Here is a 27,124-nt window from a genome sequence, read left to right on the forward strand (position 1 = left end):
AATATCTGAATGAACGAATGGATCACAGCCGACACTCAATAAAAGGCAGCCCTGTCTGTCTCCTGCGAAGCTCCAGGGCTCAAGGCTCTTCGGCCTCCCTGGACTTCAGAAGCCTGAAGCTCCAGCCCGGAGTCTGACCCCATCTCCTCAGAGCCCGCAGAGGACGCTCTTGGCCGCGTTCTCCCGCCTACCAGACTACGCTGGTCTCAGAGCTTCCTTCGCCTTCTCTGTCCCCATCCTCCCAATGCCACAGGAGGCCCGAGAACGCTGCCCCGCGTCGGCAACGCACCTTCACCATAGGTGAAGCTTCTCCGCCATTAGCGTCCAGAGGTGATTACGTCTTTCGTTTTGCTCATCCTTCGTTTAATCTGTCTTTTCCGGGTCCACGCTCAGCAGCCCCAGGCCATTGCAGTCCGAGGTCCAGGCCATACCCCACCTCCCCGGCAGCGCCAGACCAGCTCCTGGCGCTTTGTTAGGCCACGTTGCTTAGGAAACTGGGGCGGAGCTTGGGAAACCGTAGTCCTAGTCCTGCTCGGCATTTGCGCAGGCGCCCGGGCCCTGACGCCCGACCATCGCGAGAATCTCCTCCCGGAAGTTCCACGTCAGTCAGTCGTCCGGTCTGCGGGGCGGTGGGTGTCTGAGGGCCTGCGTCGCGGGTGGCAAGTGAGGGCAACCAGGTGCGGACAGACGCAGCCATGGTAGGTCCAGACCCCGCAGGAGGGAGTGGGGGTCCTGTCGGCTGCGGCCGATTTCCGGAGCTCCTGGACTGAGGGCCGCGTTAAACAGCGGTCCGGGCTCCTGCCGCGGCCGCCGCCTTCGGCCTTGCGGGATCCTGGTCCAGTTTGAGTACTGGGTGGGAGGAGGAGTTGGGCCCAGGAGGCCGCGATGGTTTGGGGAGGCAGTGCCTGCGACTGAGGGGTCCCTGACTCGGCTAGCGTTTACAGCGCCTTCCAGAGCTTCTGCGGTCTGCAGCGGGCTCGGTGGTGTAGGGAAATGCAAGAGATGGGAAACCTTGAACTCCGTAGGAGGCTTTAACCAAACTACTTTATTCTGCCCTTAAAACAGTTACAGCTAATCTTGCACTCGTTGGGCTTGTTCCTGGACTAGTGTGTGCTGATAACGAACTACAAACGTAAAGAAGCCAGTAAATAAATAAATAAAGTATATATGGAGTCAAAGTGGAATTTCAAATGCTTTGGGATCCCAGCTCTTAGGTTTCTAGCGGGGAAAATAAGAGTTGGGGGCTGCTTATAACACTGGCTGGTGTGCTTCTCCGCATGTGCAGATACAGTGGCAGACAAGAATAGCAGTCATGACAGCACTTTTTTATCATCGCCCTCACCCTCAAAAATGCCCTAAAATACTTTGCACAAGAGTGTTATAATAATAAGGGAAAAGACAATAGTGTGAGAATATCTTTTCTGGAAAAAAATGTAAGAAAGTCAGTATTTAATATTTAAATATTTCCCTGACTTTTTTACTCGTTACGAAGCACAGCATCAAAGATTTGGGAGCTTAAAAATGATAGGGATTAATAAATCCAAGTTCCTCATCTTGCTGTTTAAAAAAAACAAACTTAAAATTAATTTGTACAGGATTAATTGCAACCAAATTGGAACAGAGGTTGATCTCTTGAGGAAACTGGTGAAAGTTATGGACACTCCCAGAAAAATGCAAAGAGAAACACATTTTTTTTTTTTTTTTGTATAAAATTTAGTGCATTCACTCACAGACACCTCCCCTCACGTCATCCACTGACTTTCTTGGGTCTCTAGGTTAACAGCTCCTCAACAAGACCTCTGGTTTCTTAATTATACCATTTCATGTTACTGCACTAATGGCCTGCTCTGGTCTGGTCTCCTGTGCTTCCAGTAATGGACATTTTTGGAAAACATCCTTGGACTTGCCTAATTTTGTTTTCTTTTGGAGTCTTTACATTTAAGAATGTATTTTTATAAGGAGATAACTGTCTTAGATATATTTTTAATCTTCTGTGCAATATAAGATGTGAATTTATTCATTCGCTCATTTACCGTATTTACTATGTGCCGTGCACCTTGCTTAATATTTGCCACTTAATTCTCACAACAGCTGGTAGATAGAGTTACGGTAATATTTATGGAGTGGTTACTATAGGCCAGCCAATGCTCTAGCATTTAATGCCAAATTTAGTTCATTCAGCACTAAGAGGTAGATAATAATAATATCCCTGTTTTACACAAGTCAAACATGAGAGGTTAAGTAAACTTGCCCACTGTTGCACACCTGAAATGAGTATTGGAAGTGAAATTTGAATCCCTCACAACTCTAGCTCTGTTATACTGTTTGTCCTTAAACCCCCATACCCAAATATATAAGGTGCTGTGGAGATAAGGACTTTTGTAAGTAATGACCCTGCCCTTAAAGAGCATCTGCTCCAAAAAGCAAGAAGAAATGTTTGCGCAAATATACTATGAATGGTTAAAATGAAATCCTATAGGATCCCCTAGGAAGGAATTCTTCAGGCTAGGATAATCAGAAAGGTCTTATTGGTGGCAGTGGTGTTTAAGCTGAGTTGTAAGTGTAACCACCTTTGTAAGATGGAGATAGACATTTAGACTTGATGATATAGTGTGAACATCTTACTCATCTTTGTCACAGAATGCCTAGTACAATGTCTTATTCAAGGTAGTCACTTAGGTGGTTCACAGCATTGTGAACGTAATTAATTCCACGCAATTTTATGTTTAAAAATGCTTCAAATGGCAGTCCTTATGTTATATATATATTTTACCACAGTTAAAAAAAATTTTTTTTAAAGTAGTCATTTAAATTTTGGGAGAAAAATCAGAGCAAGGGTTCTTGCATGTGCTTTTTAAACTTGCGTTTATGGTTTGTGGATATGTAGAGATGTGTTGGGGGTGCTCAGAGAACCCTGGCCGACCTTCTGGAGCATCACTTTTATTCAATAGTCAATAATTTAAAATATTTTAATGGTAAAACTTACACAGTTTATAAGCGTCCAATTTCCTCAGTTACTGGAGGAAAAGTGTCAGGTTGCTGGCTTATATGAAAACCCTTACCATGGTTCCTGGCACGTAATAAACACTTCATGTCTGTTGACTCTGAAGAGACCAGAAAAAGGAGTTAAATTTTGTGATAGTAATTAATGAGGCAAAATTCAGAAACGGATGAAGTAAAAATTCCAGCTTCCCTGAACTTGGAAGGAATGCGAAGATGTTTTGAAAGTAGAACGTTTGAGATGGAGAGGAAGATAGGACAATGGAAACATTTTTGAGGCAAGTGAAGAAAAGAGCCACTGGTAAAGGTTGTTTCTAAAAGTGAGTGAGGCATGTATAGAAGTAACAGTGAGGTTTAAAGTAGTCAATGACCCAAATGTGATAGAGATCTAAAAAGAGATGAGTAAAAGCGTTGTGCGGTGTTTGATTTGTCTCAGGATCTCTGCTAGATCTTCATTTTATGTTGAAAAGTAACTTTAAATTTCTGTCACAATCGTGATCATCATAGAAGATCACAACAATAAAGATTTGACAGTAACTCAACCTGCCAAATAGCTTTTAGGTTGTGTGTTTAAGACCTGTTGAAGGGCAAATATATTTTAAATCAGTCTTTCTCAACCTGACTCCAAGAGATAATTAAGCCTACTGCCCTAAGGCATCATTGTATGTAATGAATTAACTTTTCTCTTAGAATGGCATCCTCGGGAGAATGGCGAAAGTAATTACTCAAATCATTTTCTGTTCTGTGGTTCAGGTGAAGAATCTGGCTTGAAAAAGGCTGTCTCAAATTATTAGTATTTTCTGATTTGACAGTATTTTCATTTTTGTTTAAAGTTGTTCTAATTTTTATTAGGTTTCTGTGACTTAAATTAATTAAAATATTTCAAACGTTCCCATTTGATTCCAAAGGCCATCAGAGACATGGATGTAACCCTTCTTGCCTAGCATTTACTAATATTTTTGCCAAAATAAATTGACTACTTACTTCAAAGAACTCAATTTAATATTATGGTTTAGGGTTACTAGACTTCATGAAATAACACTTATTCAGAATATTTTCTGGTATGATACTAATAACATGGGCATGAGATTGTGATTTTAGTAGGTATTTTAAATTTACTTACTAGATATTCTATAAACTACGGTTTCTGAAAGTATGCTCTGTGATTTTTTTTTAGGAGTCCCCAATACTTTTTCAAGAGGTCTGCAAATTAAAACTGATGTTTTTGGCTCTTTTCACCATGTTGATATTTGCACTGATGGTGTAAAAGTAATCAAAGTAAAACTTCTGGTGCAGTGGCACCAAATCATACTGATAGTATATTCTTCATGGTCACACAATTTTTCAAAAAGCCAGTTTACTTAAGTAAGTCATTGATGAAGCAGTAAAAATTATTAATTTTATTATATCTTGACACTTGAGTATATGAGAGTACTTCAAAAATTTCATGGAAAGATTCATATTATCTTTTAATTGTATTTTTCTACAAACTTTTTGAAGTATTCTTGTACTTTTAAATATTCTATGTGATAAAGTGGGGAGTATGGATAAAGTGCTTTTACTGCATACCGGAGTATGATGGTTATCTCAAGAAAAAATACTTCTTCGGTTGTTTAAGTTGTTTTACTTGAAACAGTGACTGAGGAAATATGGTTATTCTGACTTGATTATTTGGTAGACGTTTTCTGAAAACTAAAAGAAGTTAGCTGGTACCTGACAGTATTTGTTGCTGATGATAAAATTAGAGCTCTCAAGTGAAAGTTAGAATTTTAGAAAACTTCTATCACTGAAATTGATGGATTTCCAATACTTAAAGATTTTTCAGTTGAGGTAGGTAGTGATATTAATGAATGTGATTTTTTTTTTTTTTTTGATACAGTATAATGACATGTGTCAACATTTGGAAGATCTGCATAACTCAGTGAACCAAAGTTTTCTGATTGACCAATGGTGATGTTACAAAATCATGCATAAGTGAATAATCCATTCAAAGTAAAGAATAGGTCAATGGATTTTAATGTAACAAAGTATAAAAAGATATGGTTTCAGATTCCACATTGCAAGTAACCTTTAAGAAAACTACCACTTCTGGAGTTTCAAAGAAGAATATCCTACTATTTGAAAAAACTATTCAAATATCCCTCTCTTTCCAACTACATATCTGTATGAGACCAGGTATTTTTTGGTATACTCAACCAAAGCAGTGTATCACAACATATTGAAGGCAGAAACAGATATGAGAAACCAACTGTCTTCTATTAAGGCAGATTTTAAAGACTTTTGCAAACACGTAAAACACTGTCATTCTTCTCAGTAAATTTCTTTTGAAAACGTAGTTATTTCTCATAAAAATATGTTACTTTAGTTAATACATATGGGTTTATTTTTGTTATTTGTAAATGAATTAATGCATATTTTAAAGTTGTCTCAATTTAAATTTTTAACATAAAGATAAAACCCACATAAACAGAAGATAAAACTCACATAAATAAAAGTTCTTTGGGATCCCTCAGAATTTTTAAGAATGTAAAGGGGATCTCAGACCAAAAAGTTTGAGAACCTCTGCTATAAATTTAAATTTTTTTTTTTTTTTTTTTTTTTTGTCTTTTTCGTGACCGGCACTCAGCCAGTGAGTGAACCGGCCATTCCTATATGGGATCCGAACCTGCGGCGGGAGCGTCGCTGCGCTCCCAGCGCTGCACTCTCCCGAGTGCGCCACGGGCTCGGCCCTAAAATTTTTAAATATTATATTTTGTATGTATGGGTAAAGAAATCGGTGTTTTTAGACTTGAAACTTTTTTTATAATTTAGCAAAGTAAAAAACCGAATTGTTTTGTAGGCCTGTTGACACACTGTTTTTAGTTAAGATCTCCAACGTGTTTTATCTGACTTAGCAATTTAATTTTTTATGTTGTTTCTCCTTAGCCTCTGCGACTTGATATCAAGAGAAAGCTAACGGCTCGATCCGATCGAGTTAAGAGTGTGGATTTGCATCCTACAGAGCCATGGATGTTGGCAAGTCTTTACAATGGCAGTGTGTGCGTTTGGAATCATGAAACACAGGTAGTAATTTTTAAGTACTTTATTAGAAATAAAATACTATGTTAGACTGTGTTTATAATGAAAAAGAAGATATATCATAACAGAGTCCAGTAACTATATGCAAACTGCTTTCTTAAATAAATTGGTACAAAATATTTTAAATAAGGAGGAACTAACATTTTTGAGAGGATAGTTTGTGGGAGAAACTGTTCTGAGGATATTACGTACCATATTTAAATATAACAACTCTGAATGTAGGTAGTTTAACTGTTTGAAGTTGAGAAAATTGACGCTAATGTATGATCACTTGCTCTACAAAAAGTATTTAATAGTTAATTTTCCATTCAGTGAATATTCTGACTGTCTTAAGAATGGGATTATTTATTTACTTCTTCCCCTTCCCCCCTCCATGCTCAGTGTCATGATATGCAGATAACTTTCAACCAACCATACAGATTATAGATTATATCAAGGAAATATTTGTAGTCAACTTTTGATTACGCATATGAGAGTATGCATCTTACAGATTGTCTGCCTTAACTTTATGTTTCATTCTCTTTTACCTGAGTAAATACAGTCAGCCCTCCATATCTGTGGGTTCTGTAACTGTGGATTCAACCAATTGCTATTAAAAATATTTGGGGGGAAAAATTGTGTCTATACTGAACATGTATAGACTTTTTTTCATGCCATTATTCCCTAAAAAAATACAGTATAACAACTATTTACATAGCATTTACATTGTATTAGGTTTGTAAGGAATGTAGAAATGATTTAACGTATACAGGAGGATATGCATAGGTTACATGCAAATACTATGCCATTTTATATCAGGGACTTGAGCATTTGAAGATTTTGATATGCACAGGAGGTCCTGGAACCAATCCTTCATGGATACTCAGAGATGACTGTAATATAGCCTTCAAATTAGTTTATCTTATATTTTCCACAGTCTTTCTAGACTAGCTTTACTCTTTTTCTTCCCACATTCAAAACATATAGTTAATACTATACCATATAGTTGTATGTCTACTTATAGTATAGTAATTATCCTCAACATCTAAAGTTAAGTTCTTGAAATCTAGGTAAAATTCACATTTGAGGAATTTAAGATGGCAAAAATAGGATTAGGGAACCAAGGTCAGGAGTAAACCTAAAAACACGCTTATACTCAATATAACGAAATTGCACACTAAACCAAGACCCCATCAGTGACTTTATACACATTGACATTTTGTTCTCTGCTGTATCCCAGTAATTAAGAACTAATGAATAATAAGCATTCCATTTATCACTAGTTCAGAACTTTTGTTCTCTGCAATTTCATATCTTTATCTTGTGAATTCCTTTTGTTTTGATGCAGATAATATGCATGCTAAGTGGCTTTTTTTTTTCCTAGTTCTTCATCCAAATGTTTAAAACGCTTCTGATTATGCTTAACAAATATGTTAATGTCCTCTCCCCCTAATTCTTCCTAGGGATTCCCTCCATCAGTTCCATTTACCCATCACTGTTGTGTGTTCTGAAGCCTCGGTGTACTTCCTTACCTTTCTCTAGGCTTTACTGTAATGTACCTCTGCTTTATCTGGGTCATCCACTTTGTCTCCTTTTTCCGCTTTGTACCTTTCCATGCCCTCTGACAGGACTGTCTGCTTCTCCTTTCAGTTTATTTCACTGATAATTTCGTGTTTAATTTCCCTTTTCTCCAAGAATGAAGAGGACAAGGATTACCCTAGTCTTATTTCCCACTGTTGCTTCAGTGCATAGGGCATAATCCAGCACAGTGTCAGGTTCATGATAGATACTCAGTAAGTCTTTGTTGAATGATTGATCTATCTTTGGTTCTCCCTGCTTTTTTTCCTGTATTTATCACCAGCAGGAGTTATTTACCACTCATGTATATTAAAAGTAAAATTCTTTAGAGAGCCAAAAAGGTTTTTGGAGGTAAATTCAAATGTACTTGAACTTCAAATAAGGGAATATTATATACTCTTTGAGGTGGTGGATCCAGTGATGTAAAAAAAAAAAAAAAAGTTTTAGAATGCAAAGCCAACCTTCTGATTAAATTATTAAGCAAGCCTTTTTTAACCATGGTTATCCTCAGTTGACTTATCTAAAATGAAGATGATATTGTTACCTTCCCTAAATCACGGGATTGTCAAAAGGATCGAATAAAATTAGATAAAATTGTGTATGAGACCTATAAAGTACCATACATGTATTAGTCATCATTTTTCTAACTTACATTTTGGGTATTTATATGTACAGCGTTTGTGCCGTTTCCTCTTTAGATTGTTTAGCTTCTAAAGGGCAGAGACCGTTTCTTATGGCAGCCACGGCACCTGTTTTGTTGAACCATGACTGTTTGTTCTGCAGCTGCTTTACTTTTACTGTTTAGCAGATCCCTGGATTTGTTGGCTCCTCATGAGCTTTCATGGATTTTTATGCTATGTTATAGATTGCATGTTCTCTCTGCTCTCAATGTCTGTGTCATAGTAACGGTTGTACAGGTTAGAGCTGATGCCCCCATTCATTCAGTCTTTGTCTGAAAAGTCCTTGAAGTTTAGTTTGGGAAGCCAGAGTAGGCTCAACAGTTCTTGTGACCTAGTCATTATTCTTTTTTTTTTTTTTTTAGTCCACATGGTTGATGAGTCAGTAAGATTGTATTGTGTTCCTTAGTTATTTTATTACTGCTCTCTGATACAAAAAGAGGGATTGAAAACTGATAGTTTGATTTTACAGTTTTAAAGAATAGACATCAAAGTGGGAGGACAAAGACATGCATTCACTTCTGTTCTTTCTAGGAAGGTCTCCTAGTTTTCTGCCTTTAGTCTATCTGTGTATCTAATTCCACCCTGAACAGCTGGAAGGGACATATAAATGACTGTGTTTTTATATTTTACTAAAAAAGAAATAAATGGCATTTATATGGAAGCATATTGCTAAAGCATGCAAAAGAATTGTACCCTGTTGATGGGTTTTAATTTTAAAAAGAGACTAAGGGCTAATTTATTTAACAAAAACATGTTACACACTAGTTGTATGCCAGCCACTGTTCTAGGTTCTGGGTATACAGTGATGAACAAGATTTCTGGCCTCAGAGAGCTTAGCAGGAAAGATCAACATCAAACACATATTTATGCTACATATTTATGAAAGGGAAATACAATTTCCATGGGTGGGTTTTCCAGGCAGAGGCACCAGGAGCAGAGGTGAGGCTGGGAGTAGCCAAAGGTCAGGCTGGAGAGGGAGGGAAGGGCTAGAGCACAGAGGATCTGGAATACCATCTTATGAACATTTACTTTGCCTTATTTTGTATTAGTGTTTTAATTTTGAATCTGTTAAAGGAAAGATGATTGGTCTATTTTTTTCATTTGAGTGTTGAGCTTTCATATTCTAGCCAGAGAATATTTTTACATAGTGATATAAATAATTGAATGTTTTAAATATAGCAGAACAGATTTTTCAGATATTTTCTCATAAACTCAGTGTGTATTCTTGTTAAATTTTAAAGACACTGGTGAAGACATTTGAAGTGTGTGATCTTCCTGTTCGAGCTGCAAAGTTTGTTGCAAGGAAGAATTGGGTTGTGACAGGAGCGGTAAGTAATTATATGAATCTCTAATCTCATTTTCTGAATTGGTCAGTGATTGTGTAAATTAGTTGCAGAATTTTGATTTCTGATTTATTTCGTTAATTAGCAGAGTGTTTCAAAGCATGGACCTCATTCCTTGAGCCTATAATATGGCTTTTTGCGCAATATACTTTGTAACAGTGATGACAGTTTTACAATTTCCATTTCTAGGATGACATGCAGATTAGAGTGTTCAATTACAATACTTTGGAGAGAGTTCATATGTTTGAAGCACACTCAGACTACATTCGCTGTATTGCTGTTCATCCAACCCAGCCTTTCATTCTAACCAGCAGTGGTAAGTGATGACCTGTTCTGGTCATGTGCATCTCTTTGGGTAATTCATTTTCATTCAGTGAGACAGGCTATTCCTTAACTGCTGTTAAAAGTAGAGTTTTAATTCCAAGCAGTCTTTAAACTATTTAAATTCATTACCATGTTATTGATGCTGCTTGCTTTTGTATTTTAATGAAATATCAACTGTATTTAGGATTTGTATAGCAATTGCTACAATTCCTGTCAGGGAAGACCTGAAGGTCTAGATGTTTAAACATTTGCTGAAGAGAAAGCTCATTTACATGCAGATGAGTTCGTTTTTGGCAGATTGCTGTAGGTCCTAGTCAGTTTTATCTTTATATTCAGACTAGTTTGTTCCTTGTTATTATGTATAAAAAAACAGTAGACCTTTTGGAGAGCAATTAAAACAAGTGGCACTGAATTGGTAGTAGCTCTTAGAAATGTTCTTACGATAAAAACTGAGAAATAATTTAGAACTTTGTTTAACCAGTCTTGTATTATAAGAGCAAATGCTTGTTCTCTAGTCAATGGTATCATTATTTAGTCATACTTAAACTCTAATCAGACTTGTATTATTCTTTTGTCATTCTTTAAATCCCACTGAGTTTTTCTTAAAATTTTTATATTTGCTGTTAGTAATCTATTTTATTTATTTTATCTCCACTCTTCTCTAGAGAGTTAAGTTTATTCTTAGGACAAAAAAAGATTTTGAAAAATCTATTCAGTTTTTATTCTATTTCTCTAAGTCATGGATGATTTTTGTTAGGTTTGCTGCCTTAAAAGGCACCAAGACTGTGTCTTAGTTTTGAAATGAAAAAAAAAAAAAAAAATAGAAATTGCAACTAACTTGAGACTTTCATTTGGCCTAGATGACATGCTTATTAAGCTCTGGGACTGGGATAAAAAATGGTCTTGCTCACAAGTGTTTGAAGGACACACCCATTATGTTATGCAGATTGTGATCAACCCCAAAGATAACAATCAGTTTGCCAGTGCGTCTTTGGACAGGACCATCAAGGTAGGGTTTCCACTCTTTGTGTCAGTTATGATTGTTAGTGAAATATATTTGTTTTAGGTGTTTTACTACTGGCTGGCCAGAGAGTTACTCCTTTCTTAGAAGTTTCTCAAAAACTCAATTTGAAATCAAAATAGGACTTCTCATTTTGATCCCAAAGGGCATGTTCTGTTTAGAAAAATATGTAGCAACTCAGTGCTCTTAATGAAGGAGTGTTTTACTATGTGGAAGCAGTATGTTGTAAAACTTTTTTAGGCTTTGGAAATCCAGAATAAAAAAAATGCTGACATCTTTTCTAGATTACCACTTTCCTCTCTTTTTAGTGCATTTGTTGTTGGCCTCTGCTCATTATTAATCTGTTTTATATTTAAATTCCCTCTGCCTATATTCTCTCTTTCTTACTCCATTTCTCCACTGCTGCCAGTTATCTTTCTAAAACATAGATTTCATCTTGTCAGCTCCTGATGTAAAGATAAAGTCCAAGTGCCTTACTGTGGAATACAAATATTTCTAAGACTAGCCTGGGCTAATATTATGAGACATCTCCTATAACCCTGGTCTTTTTTCCTTCCTCTACAAACCCATGAATGTTCACAGACCTTATTTTATTCAACTGTCGCTTCTGCCTGCAGTCTTCTTTATTCTTCCTTTTTGTTTTCCTCTGGAGAACTACTCAGCTTTCAAGACTTAGCACAAATATTTACTCTGAGAAGCTCTCATCAGACATCCTCCTCACCTTTACGCAGAGCCAGTTATGCTCATCCCATTCCTTCCATTGCTTTTTGCCTCTATTATGGCCTTTCTTACATGGAATCATAATTAATGTGTTTTTGGAAATCTTTATTTCCTGAAATGTTGGATGTTTGGGGCAGGAACTGTGTTTGTTCTTCCTTCCCCCAAACAGATACCCAGTAGCCAACAGCACAGTGCCTTCCTTTTCTGTACTAGATGCTTCATACATGTTGCAATGAGTGCAATCATATTCCTTTTTCCATCAGAATTTTTAAAATATCTCTATTTGCATAGATTTAGAATCATATTAACTTTTGCTTACGCATTTGCTTACATCTTTTTATTTTGCAACATTTTTATTAGTTTTCCTTTACCTTATGTAAAATGTAATGTGTCTGAATATCTTAAGGTTTTCACCTTACTTTTTTTTCCTTTCATTGATTGTCCTTGCTTTTGACATAGGTTGGAAACTTTGAGATTAGTTTTAAACTTTCTTCACTGAATTAAGTTTATCTTAAGAACAAGATTTGTCCTCTCTTTTGCTCCAGTAGAGTTTGTTGTATACAGTAAGTGGTAAGCATTTGTTTACACATCTTTATACTCCCCACAGGACCTCCCACATGATGGGTATTCAGTAAATGTTTGTAACGATAAGGCTCAATTCTGTACTGTGGTAATTTTTGACTACTTTATTATACTTTACATTTTTTAATTAAGCAGTTGTGTTCTCCTTTTAATACATCTTACCAAATACACTTGCATTAGGTTTATATTAAATCTCATAAAATCATTTCCTACCCTTAAAGTAGTGTTTCTCAAAGTATTAAACATCTAGATTCCTGGGCTTTACTGTAGATCAACTAAATTATAATCTCTAGGGATAAAACATGGAAATTGGCATTTTTAGAGAACATCATAGTGATCTGCCCCCTGAAAATTCAAGTAAAGTGTGTAAGAACAAAAACAAACAAGTGAAAAAAAAAAAAAGAATATTCCTTAGCTTTGGCATTTTATGTAATATGTCAGAACTGTGGCAGATCTGCTTTCTGAAAAGCAAGGCCCTGTATTGACAGGCAGATGCATTTGCTCTCTGAAGGTGTGGCAGCTGGGCTCTTCATCACCAAACTTCACTCTGGAGGGACACGAGAAAGGTGTGAATTGTATTGATTACTACAGTGGTGGCGACAAACCATACCTCATTTCAGGTGCAGATGACCGTCTTGTTAAAATATGGGATTATCAGGTATAGACTTTTTATAACCTTGCTTGCCATATAGTAGACGTATTTAGTATTTCTTACAGGACAGTTAAAAGATGTGTTGCTGAACTCTGTTCATAGCATAATAACTTAAGGTCTCAATATTACTCCTGAATTGTGGTCCCCAAAATTAGAAACTTTAACATTTTAATGTTAAATTATATATCCTCCAGTATCCTCTTTGGCAGAGTTCCGTTTATATTTGAACTAGCAGATCAATTAATAATGTCATGATATAACCATGGTACAACCATTTTGCCACATAGATATCTTATAAACCTAGTTATGAACTCTTATTAGCATGTTTTTTGCCTCCAAGATTTTCTTAAATTTCTATTTTTTTGGCTTTTTACATCACAAGTCTTCATAAGCAGTTAATAAAATGAAGCCTAGAAGACCAGTTTTACTTGGAAGCTTTTTCATTTTGTATTTAAATCCGGTATAAAAATATTAAAGGCTAAAGCAGCACTGTTATTTAGTCCACAGATGGTAGTTAAGTATTAAGGGGAAAATCCGTACCATAAGAAATAGGTGGAATAATATTCAGATGAAAACCTAGATCTTTTAGTGTTTTTTTTTCCCCCTTCTTTAAATATGGTGGTTACATTTATTTTTACCTGTTCTGTGAAATAGAGAAAATATTCATTTGTACAACAAGATAATTCTACTTCAAAAATTTCTGTATTGTATACTATTTAGATTGTCATAACCACTATCATTTGTAATGTATCTGTGCATTGAGAAAATTAAGGATGGTTTACCTGTTTTTTAATAATAAAAATGTTTTCTGTGTCTTGATTATAGAATAAAACATGTGTGCAGACACTGGAGGGACATGCCCAAAATGTGTCTTGTGCCAGTTTTCATCCTGAGTTGCCAATCATCATCACAGGTTCAGAAGATGGTAAGTTAGAAATGAATGTTTATTCCTGTGTTTGTAATTACTCAGAATATACTTAAACCAAGTAGTGTCCCTGCATTGTAACTGGAGGTTTCTAAGGATTTTGATATTTTTATTAGAGTACTAGACTTAAGGTGTGAAAGAATAAAAGGACATTATTATCATCATCACTCTAATGTATTCTGATTCTATCACTTAAATAAGAGGACACCCAAATTTTGTAGAGAAAATCTAAAAAGCATGCACTTCGGAGTCAAACAAAGCTGGGTTTAAATTTAGTGAATTTCATGAATGTGGTTTGGGCAAATTATGAAATAGGAACACACATATCCACTTTATAGGATTATAGAGAGAGGGTGAGAAAAAAATCACTTGTAGAAAGCATCTGGCACATAGTACTCTACTAAGGAAATCTTGTTATTATTTCATACTTAAAATCACATTTCTTAGTTTTAGGTTGTTATAAATTTTCTATTATTATATTTATGTTGCTTTATAAAACATTTAAAGACTGTAGATACAAAAATTGGTCATTAAGCTGCCAGGAAGTGTTTTCTATTTGAGTAGAAAGACTTCCATTTGGCCCATTAATCTGACACAGTTTATTGTTGGATGTTCATATCAAAAGGGAATATTCACATTGCTCTTTTTAGGAACAGTGCGTATTTGGCATTCAAGCACCTATCGGCTTGAGAGCACATTGAATTATGGAATGGAGAGGGTGTGGTGTGTGGCCAGTCTAAGAGGGTCCAACAATGTCGCTTTGGGCTATGATGAAGGGAGCATCATTGTTAAGGTAATTATACCGTCTCTTTAAATAGATGAACACAGGCAAAGCAGTTTTCCTTGTATTTTAGTACTGTCACCTTCCAAGTCACCACTTTTGTTAAACTAGCATTTCTTTCAATAAGCACTAGAGATTAAGTAATGGAGATTTAAAGTGGAAGAAAGGAAATAGAGCTTCTGTTAAATGAAAAAAAAAGCGTCTGTTTTGTTGGGGTTGTATTAGTTTTCCTTTTCATTGCTATGAGCCATTTGTCATTCTTCCAGCTTGGTCGGGAGGAACCTGCCATGTCCATGGATTCCAATGGAAAGATAATTTGGGCCAAGCATTCAGAAGTCCAGCAGGCCAACCTAAAAGCGATGGGAGATGCTGAAATTAAAGACGGAGAAAGATTGCCATTGGCAGTAAAGGATATGGGCAGTTGTGAAATATACCCTCAGACTATTCAGCACAATCCTAATGGGCGGTAAGCCATCACCAAAATCTCTCTCTGACCTTCTGTGTATGTTAGAGCAGGGTTTGTGTGTCCATGGCATATTCCTCTTTTTCCCTGTGGTAGGCATCTCTCATCATCCCTCACTGAGCTTTTGCCTTGGCTTCACAATCCTCAACACAGATTGAGGCACCTGTGCCAGTTGGTCGAGTTGGCATGCAAAGTGGAACATGTTTGCCCTCCTGGCCTTGTTCTGTACCACACGATTTTGAACTGTGAAATAGTATTGTGTTTACTTTTATTTCACGTGTGTTGGGTTTGTGTTCCTGCATGCTCCTTTGAGGGCAAGGATCATGTCTTATCCTGAGACTTAGCAGGTACTCTAAATACTTGCTGACTCATTGCTCTTAAGAAAATCAACTCTGAGGTATATGTCTTTTGAAAAAAGTTTTGGGATTGGTAATAATTCTGCTTCTCATTCATAATTTGAACTGTTTCTCTCTTAAGATTTATAAAACATCTTGTGAGAGAGGAGTTTCTAGCACAATGAGTTTAAACCTGTGGAACTTTAAAAATTATTTTACAGTAGATCTGAGCATCTTATAATGCTGTCCTGAGTATTAAAAAAAGACCAAGTATCCCACCTAGTTCAATAAATGGTATCCATAATTATTTGTAATATAATTGTCTTATGAAGGTTAAGAACGCATTGTATATATTTCCCCAGTATCATAAAACATTCTTTGATGTTAGTTTTGCATTACCTTTGACAATCTTTTGGTAAGAGCCATGACAGTATTCTAAAAGGTGTTGTTTTATGTCTATTGGGAAAACTTTATTTGACTACGCAACATTCTCTTTTACTCATTATTTAAATGTTAAAATATTCTGTTTACTTTGATAAATTTAACAGTCATTAAAAACTGGAGTAAGATATTTTTACTCATTTGAATAATCAGCTTTAAAATGAAGATAGTCTTGCAGTAGCAGTGCCTCCCTGTGGTGTAAATGTCATAAGCAAAGTGCTAGGCGTCTTAGTGCTCAACAAATACAGTTGAATAGTTGGAATCCTCCTCCTAGGCATTTCTAGCCATTCTCACCTTCCTGTCCCAAATCTCTTTTGTTTATAAGACATGGCCATTGTAATAACATTTTCAGCAATAACCCCATATTCATAAATTGCTTTTGGATTTGTTAGCTAGAATATTTTTGTCTAACTCTGTATTCAAAGAAGTGTATCATAACATTTGTTATTAAAATTATTTTACCATAGAGATGAATTATTGTTTCTTGACTTCTACATGTCATTGGTTCTCTGTACTTCCCTCCCTGGTCTTTGTACTTTCTAGATTTGTTGTGGTGTGTGGTGATGGGGAGTATATCATCTACACAGCAATGGCATTGAGAAACAAGAGTTTTGGATCTGCCCAGGAGTTTGCATGGGCCCACGATTCTTCAGAGTAAGTTTTGGCTATGTGATATCCAGCTTGCCATGGTTGCAAATGAGTGTCATGTGCCACTCTATAAGAGATTCTCAAAGCTCGATGTGGGCTGTTCTTCATGTTAAAAAATAAGCTCTTTGCCCTTTCTCTATTCAATATTGAGCTGGCTTATGTAAGCTGATCTAATAATCCCATTAAACTGGGGACTCAGCACCCATTTTCTTGATGGAGCCATGGCAGGACCTGGTGCTTATGGGCTTAAGGCAAAGTAGGCCCTCAAGTCAAGTCCTTGGCAGTCTCTTCCTATTATGTGGTGTCCTAATATTTGAAAGTATTTCTAACATTTGGTGTAATTATGGTTTAGCATATAGTATGCTGTGTTTGCTTTTCTTTTTTCCTCCAGATATGCAATAAGAGAAAGCAACAGTGTTGTAAAGATATTTAAGAACTTTAAGGAAAAAAAATCATTTAAACCAGATTTTGGAGCTGAAAGTGAGTGCTATTTATATATAACACATTTTTAGAAGCTTTGTAATGGCTCAAAAACATCTAAACAAAAATCTTTTTATATTCTTTTAAGGTATCTATGGAGGCTTCTTATTGGGAGTCAGATCTGTAAATGGCTTAGCCTTCTATGACTGGGACAATACAGAACTCATACGCAGAATTGAAATTCAGCCCAAATATGTGAGTTTTCATTCCTTTGTTGTTTTTGGAATGTTCATCTTTGAGATGAGTTCTGATTATGTTGGACACAGTGCCATTTATCTTATGATTACTTAGAAAATCAGAATTGTGATATTTGAACAAGGCAGCATACATTAGATATTTTGAAAAATATAAAAAGTTATGCAAATTCCAAGTGCTATTCATGTTTTAAATAGCTTTTGACAGAGTAAAAAAGCATGTTTTGAAAACAAGAAATCAGGGAATTCTTGACTTTGAAAGGTTTGAGAAGCTCCCACACAGTCCAAAATGCTTTTTCTTGCTTTACCTGATGATGGCTCCTTGAACTTTAGGTGACCATCTCCAGTGACAAAGTCTTCTATCTTTAGAACTGCCTGCTGCTTTGACAGCTTTCACTTTCAGGAAATCATCTATGAAGACAAAACCACCCTCCCTAGGGTCCTAGTTCTGTCTTCTAGAGCATGCATTCTCAATGTGGTTTATAGTACCCCCATCGGGGCAAAAATTGGTTGGGGAGGGGAGGGAGTGAAGAAAACTTTATATGTATAAAGCATAGACATACATATGCATGTAATGTATATGTGTGTATATATATATGCATTAGATAGATAGATAGATAGATAGATAGATAGATAGATAGATAGATAGATAGATAGATAGATATACAGTATACCTGTGGTATTAAAATTTTATCAAGGGAGGTGATTAAGAAAAAAAGTCTAAAAAATCTCCAAGTGGGATGAGTGATAATGCAAATAAAAGGTGAGAATGCTGTTCTAGAGCAATAGAGAATAGGTTGCTGCTCCTCTAAATTAATGTTTACTGACAGTTCTCCTTCCTGTCTCCCTTTTGCCTTTCCATTGCTAGGCTAAATAGAACAACCCTGCCCTAACCCTGCCCTATCTGCTCTCCCAAATATACATATAAGTTCGCTATGTAAAACTATTAAGTGCATACTTACTATCTTAATATAGGAAGATAATCCTTATAAGGAAACAAAGTATACGCAGTTTGTCATATCCACTCAGAAATCCAAATCATTTGTCTGTGTTTTTATTTGTTGTATTGCAGATTTTCTGGTCTGATTCTGGAGAGCTAGTCTGTATTGCCACTGAGGAATCATTTTTTATCCTTAAGTATCTGTCAGAAAAAGTCTTGGCAGCACAGGAAACACATGAGGGAGTTACTGAGGATGGCATTGAAGATGCCTTTGAGGTAATTGCATCAGTGCACCTTTAGCTTTGTTTTTAAAGGATTTATATTCTTATAACAGACTTCACTGATTTTAACATTTTATTATAAATTAGTTTGGGGGAGGCTAAAAAGCATTTAGGGGGGTTCTGGTGAAATATGAAAATTAATCTTGGCTTTAAGGTCAGAATCTGAAAGTAAATATGTTTAAAAGAAATTTGTGCTTAGATTTTAGGAACTTTAGATTTACTTTGATATCTTTCAGTAGGAAATTTATAGTTGTTTTGATCCTAAGACTATTTAGCCAGAGTGATTTAAATGAGCTCCCAAAACGTAAAGATAAATCATCCCTTGTGAGTATATCCTAGATGATTTAAGAAATAAATCCAGTTTCGTTTGTATTAGGAGGTTAAGATCAATTCTCTTTTAATCACAGTTTTGATGCAACAATAAGATTTCACATTACAAATACTCATCTAGAAATCTGTTCTTAAATGAAGAAAGAACAAAGAAATTCCAAGGAAAGATTTTCTTTCTTGAAATAGGATTTTACTTTGTATTCCTTATTCTACCTTATCACCCTCAATTATATTCAGCTTTTTGTTATTGACAGATTTCTAATGTTGGATAAGGTAATAATAGTCTTTATTTTCTTTCTGCAGGTTCTTGGTGAGATTCAGGAAATTGTGAAAACAGGGCTGTGGGTAGGCGATTGCTTCATTTATACAAGTTCTGTGAACAGATTAAATTATTATGTCGGAGGAGAAATAGTCACCATTGCCCACTTGGACAGGTAGCTGAGTATTGTTTTGCTTTTGTCTTAAGCATCCTAAATTTAAAAGTGTGCATTTTAAATAAAACATGTTACTGGCTTATAGCAGTGATAGGCTGATTTTTCAGTGTTAGAGATTTCATAGGTTACCTATTGTTAACCAGAATTATATCAATCAAATGGAAAGATTTTGGGCAAGAGACAATGGGGTGTGTGTGTGTTTGTAGCTGCAGATTTGAACTTACTTCTAATTCAGTTTCTGTTTCTATTATAGGACAATGTATCTCCTAGGCTATATTCCTAAAGACAACAGGCTTTATCTGGGGGATAAAGAGTTGAACATCGTTAGCTACTCCCTGCTTGTTTCAGTCTTGGAATACCAGACAGCTGTCATGCGGAGGGACTTTAGCATGGCTGATAAGGTCCTTCCTACCATTCCAAAAGAACAGAGGACCAGAGTTGCACACTTTTTGGAAAAGCAGGTAAGAAATTCTCTCTTTTCTTTTTGTTTGTTTTCCAAGATTAACAATTTGAAAGAATGTTAGCAGGGATTTGAAAAACTTTATTTGTTAATCACCGCTGATTCCGCTTGTTATATATGCACTTGTTACAGTATATGGTATGTTTCCCTAATATTCTCCATTCTCCTTTCTCAGTGCCCTTAGAATTTGTACTTCTTTTAAATGTTGGAGGAGATTTATTGGTCTTTCCTTTCTGTACACTTCTTTTCCAGTCTCCTAATATTTGCATTTCCACACTGCATTTTTCTCTCTGTCCCATCTGCCTTTTTTCTTTTTCTTTTTTTTTTTTTTTTTGTAGTTGTGGTAAAATACACATAATATAAAATTTCCCATTAGTGACACACCTTTTTTTAATGTAGTTTTCTAGTCAAAATTACATGTGCAGAAAGCATAAAGTAAGTCTTGCTGCAAGCCTTAAGAAAAAAGCAGCTCTCCCTTCTTTCCCCTCTCCCTTTCCTACTCCCTAGGGGAATTACTTTTAATTATTTTATCTAACTCTTTTGGTATTTATTTTCACATCTCTAAATAATATCTGATATATCAATATAGCTATTTCTTCATTTCTCAGCTTTTGGCATTTCTTATGATTTCTCACTCTGTAAAAGGTGAGGGTTCAGCTTTCTTTCACTCCCCTGTATCTGCCACTTCCCTATCCCCTATCCTTTCAGTATAGTTATATCACAATTTTGATTAGATCAGTATTCGATTTTTATGTTGTTATGGCTGTGTAAATAAATACTGTTCATAGATGAGCTATGTAGTGTATTATCACTTTCCCTTCCTGCAGTCCTTTTCCCTGGCGTTCATAATTGCCTTTTTTTTCCTTTGCTTAATTTTCTCTGTACTTAAGTTTAATTCTCCCTACACTCTACTAGTTCTCCAGTTTTCCTTAAGGTCTCCTTTCAGTGGGTTTAGCCGGCTTTAGATGGAACTGTTTTTTCTGCTCTCATCATGGATATTCCCTCACCATCATGTCGGGACTTCCCTTCGCCTCTCTCTCGAGTTGGATCCATTGTTTCTTATGTTCCCTGTATTCTTTACTGCTTTACTCTCTCATTTTGGTGGAGCATGCATGTCCTTCAGTAGTTTCCTGAGAAAAGGATTATTAATGGGAGGTAAATTATTTTTTGATTGAATATCTGAAAGTGCCATTGTTCTACCCTAAAACACATTTGACTGTTTTAATCTGGTGTAGAATTCTAGGTTGGAAGTAATTTTCTCTTAGAATTTTGAAGGTATTGTTCCATTGCCTTCTAGCTTCTGGTTATTATTGAAGTCTGAAGCTATTTTTATTCCTGATTCTTGGTACATGACCTTCTTTTTTCTCTATGGAAGCTTTTTGGATCTTATCCCTGTTGTACTTAAATGTTATGATGATGGTGGGCCTTGGTAGGGGTCAATTTTCATTCTTTCCGCTGGGTATTAGATGAGCTCTTTGAATGAGAAACTCATGTCCTTCATTTCTGAGAGATTTTCATGATTCATTCTGTGGTGATTTCCTTCCTCTGTTTTGTGTATTCTCTCCAGTGTTACTCAAATGTTGGAGCTCCTGCACCAGTTTCCTTATTTTGTTATTCTCTGACTTTTTAAATCTTACTTTTGTTTGTAGATGAAGGTTTGTCTTATCTCTCTGAGGATATGAATGATATATATTTTTTTGTTTTTGAAGTTTTCTTTTCCTCATATATGGTATGCTTACTTCAAGTTGCTTTTATTGATTCGGGCTTCCAAAATTTTGTTACTAATGTTTCCCCTCCATTTCTGTCTGTCCTTGGGAGTTTATGCCTTAAAAAATAAAATCCCTTTAGTTTCATTTTAGTGGGGTTTTGGAGGAAAACACAAGTGTATATATTTAGTCCACCTCATTTCATCTGCTTTGCTCTTGCCTGTATTTGTCTAGTTCAAAGATCTTTTATCCTCTACTCTTGGGTTTTATGTTGTCTACATCAGTGGTAGTGAAGAAAAGGAGTTAACGCTGATTATTTAGAATGTTTCATTTGTATTGTACTCATGGATAAATGGAGGGAGTGGCATTTTGTATAATGAGAAGCTAAAACATTTCAAACAATGATAAAGCCATCTTGAAGATCTAACCGGACAGAACTCCAAAAGCTGTCCAGCTTCTCCATCCTGACCATCACATAACTGAGCATTCTCCCCAGTCTTATGAAGAGGTAAACTAGCCTTGAGCTTTTTGTCTAACACACCACATCCCTAGAGCTGAAAAGCTTGCCCATAGGGCAGACCCTATCAGTACTGTCTGTCTTGGGGGAAAAACTAATTTAGTAATTACAGTTGTTGGTTTAAAAGTCCGTTCCTGATGGCTTAATGGAGTATGGGAAGGAAACTTTAGACTTTCCTGCTGATGAATAAACTGGACAGACATGAGACCAACAATAAAGGCATAGATGACCTGATCAGTGTCTGGACCTGAACAAAATGTTTGCTAAATGACCTACAGATGATAGAAAATCAGAAGGTTTTATATATGATTTATTTTTCTTTGTCCGTTTACTGCCAGTAATCTTCATCTGTAAAATGAGGAACTGGACTAGATGATCTCTATAGGCCAAGCTTAGATGAGTAAATTACCAGCAGCTAGGTTTAAATCCTGTGCCCGTTTTTCTTCTTTTGAAATGACTTTTGCTCAATCAACTTTCCAAAATCCCTTATTTTTGACATTTCTGTTAACGTTTACATTTCTAATTTTATTAGTAGGTGTTTTACTTGAGTTAAACAAGTAAAAAAATAGTATTGTCCAGCTTCCATTATCTTAAAGGGCAGCAGGCATTATGTAACTGAATATTGTGTCTGCAGGTTTGTTCTTACCAGTTAATTTAATGAATGTTTAATTTTTCTCTGTCTTCTCATTGAAGAGTATTTTGTTATCTATTAAGTAGTGGTGTTTCTATGTCAGCAAGGTATTTTTAGTTTGCTCTGTGTGTGTGTGCACTATTAACACATGCAACATACATACATTTTTCTATGCATAAATCACACACACACACTTTTTTTTAAATCTGTTTAGGGCTTCAAGCAGCAAGCTCTTACAGTATCCACAGATCCTGAGCATCGTTTTGAGCTTGCTCTTCAGCTTGGAGAGTTAAAAATTGCATACCAATTAGCAGTGGAAGCAGAGGTATGTACTAATTCAAGATGGAGAGGCCAGTGGGTACTTATTTGGTTTTGGTAAAAGGTTTTGGTATTGAAGTTTTCTGAGATGCAAATTAGTGATTCATTTTGGTGAGATTGTCTCTCTTTGATCTTTTTTTAAAAAGATCAAAGGGGCTGGCCAGTTAGCTCAGATTGTTAGAGTGTAGTGTTGTTAACACCAAGGTCAAGGGTTCGGATCCCCTTACAGGCCAGCTGCAAAAAAAAAAAAAAATCATTAAAGGATCCCCATACTGGTCAGCTGCCAAAAAAAATAAAAATTAAAAATTAAAGATGCATTATGTTAATCTTTGTGTAAATTAAATGGATTATATTGAAGATATTCTTATACTCTAATTTGTTTTTTATAAAAAATATTTTCATATCTTATGTGAGATCTGTCTTGTAAGAGAAAAGGGAAGATATAAGATAGTAGGTAAATAAGTCTGGGAACTCTGAAAGAGTACAGACATAGGAATTTGGCAGTATCCCAAACTAGCGAGAAAGATACTGGTTTTAAAGGATTCTGACATTTTGAAAGGCAGTTTAATGACATATTTGTGGATCTTTGTATATAAAGGGTTCCTAGTTGTGGTTTAAGTCTAGCATTTACTCGTAAAGTAATTTCATATGTGCAAAATAAATTTTAGCTATGTTAAAATCACCCCAATGTGCAGCATTTCATTTGATTTCTGATGAGCTATAAATGACAGATAGTATCTATTGTTCGGTATTTAAGGACATAACAATTTTCTCTTTCAAAAAATGTGGTATTAAATCACTCATTAAAATAATTGCATTCTAATTACCTTAAAACTTCAGTTAGATGGTTTTACTTTTAGTTTCACTTTATAATTACAAAATAAAAATATAATGGGTTGATGATTATTCATGCATCATTAAAATTGATTTGTGTATTTGAATTAATTTTGTATAAGTGAATAATTTCCATTTCTTCATTATACATTTTGTAATGCTGTTCTTATTTTAATTGACAGAGCCAACTTAACAAGCACAGCTCAGTATATATGTAAATATCTTCCATTGTCAGGATAGTAATGTTCAAGTTAACAGAATAATGTTGATGTTGGAAATTTAAATGGCTATTTCCAAAGATATTCTAACTTGGAAACTCTTTCTTATAGTCAGAACAGAAGTGGAAGCAACTTGCTGAGCTTGCAATTAGTAAATGTCAGTTTGGCCTAGCACAGGAGTGCCTGCACCATGCACAGGATTATGGGGGTCTGCTGCTTTTAGCCACTGCCTCTGGAAATGCTAGTATGGTGAACAAGCTAGCAGAGGGTGCAGAGAGAGATGGCAAAAATAATGTGGCATTTGTGAGCTACTTTCTACAGGGCAAGTAAGTATTAATCTAAGGTCTAAAAGACCTTGGTAAGCATAGTCATTAAAAGCAGTTATTTCTACATTGACTTTGAGGATGGTCTTTGGAGAGAAATGCGAAGAATGAACTGATGGATGGTGAATGGTGTTGAATAGTGGGGGCAGTCAAGGGAGGACAGTGCTACCTTGGTAGCAGTCACCTTCAGTAAGGGATGCTCTTAGCACATTTGGTCTAAATGTTTGAGCTAAATGAGCTGTTTGGGGAGGGTCAAGTGGGAGAAAAGTTAAACCCCTTTCTCAACAGCTCTGCCAGTTAATGGCTGAGGCATTTTATTTTATGACAGCAGGAGGCTATTGTGCTGCTCCAGTTGGTACCTGAATGGCAGGTGATTTTACCCAAATTGGATAATTTTGATCTATTTATGGCAAGAATAAAGGGGGATGAGCATGCCAGTTACTTTTAGATTCAGCCCTAACTGTAAAGTGTAAAAATGCCACGTATTTTTAAGTCTAGCACAGTTAGTGCATTTGCCCATTACTTGGCCGTATTATGAAATAAAACACAAAATTAATCACTAACCTTGCCCTACATACTGATTTTTTTAATCCCACACTTTATTAAACTTCAAATGTATACTCCAATATACGTATATTAATATATTTATAAATTTATATACCAGTAAGAATTGGTCCACTATTCCTTATCCATAATTCAAAAATCTAAAAATATTCTGAAGTTTTTTATTTGATGGCAAAACCTGACCTGCACTCTGACTTACTACTTTAGTTGCTTTAATGCCACTTGGTATATTTTAATCATATTTAATATTCATGTGTTATTGCAGAAATACGTTTGTGGCTTTTGTGTGATGCTGAGGATGTTAAGTAATATATAGTATATGCACTGTATTACCTCTCTAAAATCCAAAAACTTCTGAATCTGAAACATTACCTACTTTATAAAATTTGCAAAGAAAAAAACTGAAATTAAGAATTGAAGACAAAAAAAAGACACTTTCTATTCTCCTGCAGAGCACCACTGGATTGTCCCAGCCCATGCTGGTGACAACTGCCCTAGACATTCATACTTGTGAAACTGAATTTCTGCTCACATACATCCTGAAGCCCTTAATTGCTAATCTAACTTGCCTAAACTCCTCTTGAAAAGTACCTTTAGGTTCTTCTTAGGGGTTGTTAAACCTAAGCAGATTCTAGAAAGTGGTCACAAAAGCTGTCTTATTTCTCACACCCTTGGAGTCCATTGATTATGTAACATACCATTAAGAAAAGTAAATGGCTCAATGACAGAATTGAGATGTACATGGAGGAGGGCAGGGGAGAAGTTTGACTTTACAACACTAAGTCCACATTTCTTTAAGGTGTTAAGTACCATTATTATAGTATTTATTCTTGATAACAGTACCTCTTTTCTTTTCTTTTTTTTTTTTTTTTTATCTTTAGGCTTGATGCTTGCCTGGAGGTCTTGATTAGAACTGGGAGACTTCCAGAAGCTGCCTTCCTGGCCCGAACTTACTTACCCAGTCAGGTTTCAAGGTACAGAGTTTAGTTTTAGGAAGAAATGTTTCGAATAAAAACAGAACACACTTATTTATTCTCTTTGGTTCTGTGATGTCTATAATAGGGTAGTGAAACTCTGGAGAGAGAATCTCTCAAAAGTCAATCAGAAAGCAGCAGAATCCCTTGCTGACCCAACAGAGTATGAAAACCTTTTCCCTGGATTAAAAGAAGCCATTGTTGTTGAAGAGTGGGTGAAGGAAACACATGCTGATCTGTGGCCAGCCAAACAATATCCACTTGTCACGGTGAGTGGCCAGGGTGCCAAGCTTAATTTAGTGCGTCTACAGGATGGAAGAGCATTCAAAACTTCTGATTTTGAACTGCACTAAATAAATTATTGTTGGATTAAGAGCTAATATCTGGGATTTCGGCCAAATTCAGAGATGAATTATGATTTCAGGATATTTTATTTCATCATTGTTTTATTCTCTGATAGCCAAATGAAGAGAGAAATGTTGTGGAAGAAGCAAAAGGCTTTCAGCCCTCAAGATCTGCAGCTCAGCAGGTCAGTTCAAGTACTATTTGTGATGATTTAGTTGAGACTGTTGATTTTAAATACCATCTCCCACTTACAAATCCTGATCATCCTTCCCTCAGGGGAAAACTATAAATTCCTTAGAAAATCCCTTTGTCTTCATGTGTATCTCCACTTGGGCTTTCAGGAACTTGATGAGAAACCTGATTCTCCTCCAGTTATTGTGGCCTCCCACACAGACAACAAAGAAAAGGTAGGTCAGACATCATACCCAAACCTCTCCGTCCTTCTGTCCACCCCATAAATGTGGGCAGGATATACAGGCCTCTGTGGTTTGAGTGATGTAATCTGTTTGAGTTTCAGAACAGGGGCTTTGAAATGGAAAGATGCTCTTTTTGACTATTAAGAAAATTTTAGTTCTCACATCAGATTATTAACCATAGACATTTCTTTGACACAGTACTGTACAACTTCATCACCCTCTTCCTTTTGTTTGCAGAGTTTACTTGAACTAGAAGTAGATTTGGATAATTTGGAATTAGAAGATATTGACACAACAGATATCAATCTGGATGAAGATATTTTGGATGATTGAACGTAATGTTTTCCATTTACCTGACTAAACAGATCATTACTATGTACAGGTATTGATACCCGGACCACAGCACTTTGGACTATGTTCTCATAGAATGGAGATTTTTATATGTAAATGCTGTGGACCACTGGGAGCACAGCTGCCTCCGAGTCCTAAGAGGAGTTTAAGTGCAGCATTCAAATTACTGTGTTATCCTTGTTAACTAAAACAGACTTGGGCTATAATTTCTTTCATACTGTTATTAGGCCATATCTCATAAAATCTTTTGAATTAATG

The 27,124-nt window shown here is 35.9% G+C and overlaps 1 protein-coding gene across 1 annotated transcript; it reads left to right on the top strand.

Moving 5' to 3' along the window:
• Positions 1–601: 601 nt before the first annotated feature.
• COPB2 (COPI coat complex subunit beta 2) lies at positions 602–27,122 on the top strand. Its single transcript, XM_063114153.1, has 22 exons — positions 602–698; positions 5,926–6,063; positions 9,557–9,643; positions 9,848–9,974; positions 10,843–10,991; positions 12,817–12,963; positions 13,783–13,882; positions 14,533–14,675; positions 14,930–15,129; positions 16,446–16,556; positions 16,942–17,030; positions 17,119–17,225; positions 18,297–18,440; positions 19,079–19,209; positions 19,463–19,670; positions 22,738–22,848; positions 24,005–24,219; positions 25,662–25,754; positions 25,843–26,023; positions 26,215–26,283; positions 26,441–26,506; positions 26,753–27,122. Exons 1-22 carry the CDS (start codon positions 696–698, stop codon positions 26,846–26,848), a joined length of 2,715 nt encoding a protein of 904 aa, XP_062970223.1. The 5' UTR covers positions 602–695; the 3' UTR covers positions 26,849–27,122.
• The last annotated feature ends 2 nt before the right edge of the window (positions 27,123–27,124 follow it).

The sequence above is a fragment of the Cynocephalus volans genome, chromosome 11, assembly GCF_027409185.1.
Source record: "Cynocephalus volans isolate mCynVol1 chromosome 11, mCynVol1.pri, whole genome shotgun sequence".
Classification (NCBI taxonomy): domain Eukaryota; kingdom Metazoa; phylum Chordata; class Mammalia; order Dermoptera; family Cynocephalidae; genus Cynocephalus; species Cynocephalus volans.